Raw genomic sequence first — 603 nt, 5'->3', positions numbered from 1 at the left:
GTGTGTGTGTGTGTGTGTGTGTGTGTGTGCATTTGAAAAGGGATATGTAGACTTCTTTTATCCCCTCTCAGGGCACTTCGAAGCAGAAAATGGCAAATAGATCCACAGTGAGGAAGCTTGCTGACTCACCCTGATGACCTCTGGACATGCGTAGTGTGGAGAGCTGTTGGGGAGGCAGAAACACAAGAAGGAATTAGTAAACTCATGCAAAGTCAAAGGGAGAAGAAAACTTGAAGGAATGTCATTCATTCTCTTCTTGACACTTGAGCCTCCGCAGCCATACAGGCAATGTCTTAAGTGAACACAGATCAAGATATGCTTCAGGAAGTTCAGACCATCTTAAGTCGTCCGACTCTCTACAGCAAGGGCATCGTCTCTGATCTTTCCAGTATACCGGATGGGCTGACGGTAAAGCCAATTGCGAGATTGACACATCAATATTACATATAGATTTAAAGAGCTACTTTGCAAGGTTTTGCTCCATGGATGATAGCCTAGCCACTTGCAATATTACAATTTGATCGAGCACATCATACACACATTAGATAGAAGAGACTCAGACATGTATATGTATGTTCTGTACGTATAGAGTCTATATATATA

General features: G+C 42.5%; 1 protein-coding gene across 3 annotated transcripts in view; it reads right to left on the bottom strand.

Annotated features, from left to right (window-relative positions):
* The window catches only part of brsk2a (BR serine/threonine kinase 2a), a 182,463-nt gene that overhangs the window by 34,459 nt on the left and 147,401 nt on the right, over positions 1 to 603 (bottom strand). For all 3 annotated transcript variants that reach the window (XM_019894134.1, XM_019894136.1, XM_019894135.1), the window contains exon 6: positions 130 to 163. In XM_019894134.1, coding sequence (XP_019749693.1) covers positions 130 to 163 — 34 coding nt within the window. The remainder of the gene's footprint in view (positions 1 to 129; positions 164 to 603) is intronic.

Source organism: Hippocampus comes, unplaced genomic scaffold (assembly GCF_001891065.2).
Source record: "Hippocampus comes isolate QL1 unplaced genomic scaffold, H_comes_QL1_v1.1 scaffold104, whole genome shotgun sequence".
NCBI lineage: Eukaryota > Metazoa > Chordata > Actinopteri > Syngnathiformes > Syngnathidae > Hippocampus > Hippocampus comes.
The sequence above is the reverse complement of the archived record's forward strand: the minus strand, read 5'-3'. Positions and strand labels throughout refer to the sequence as shown.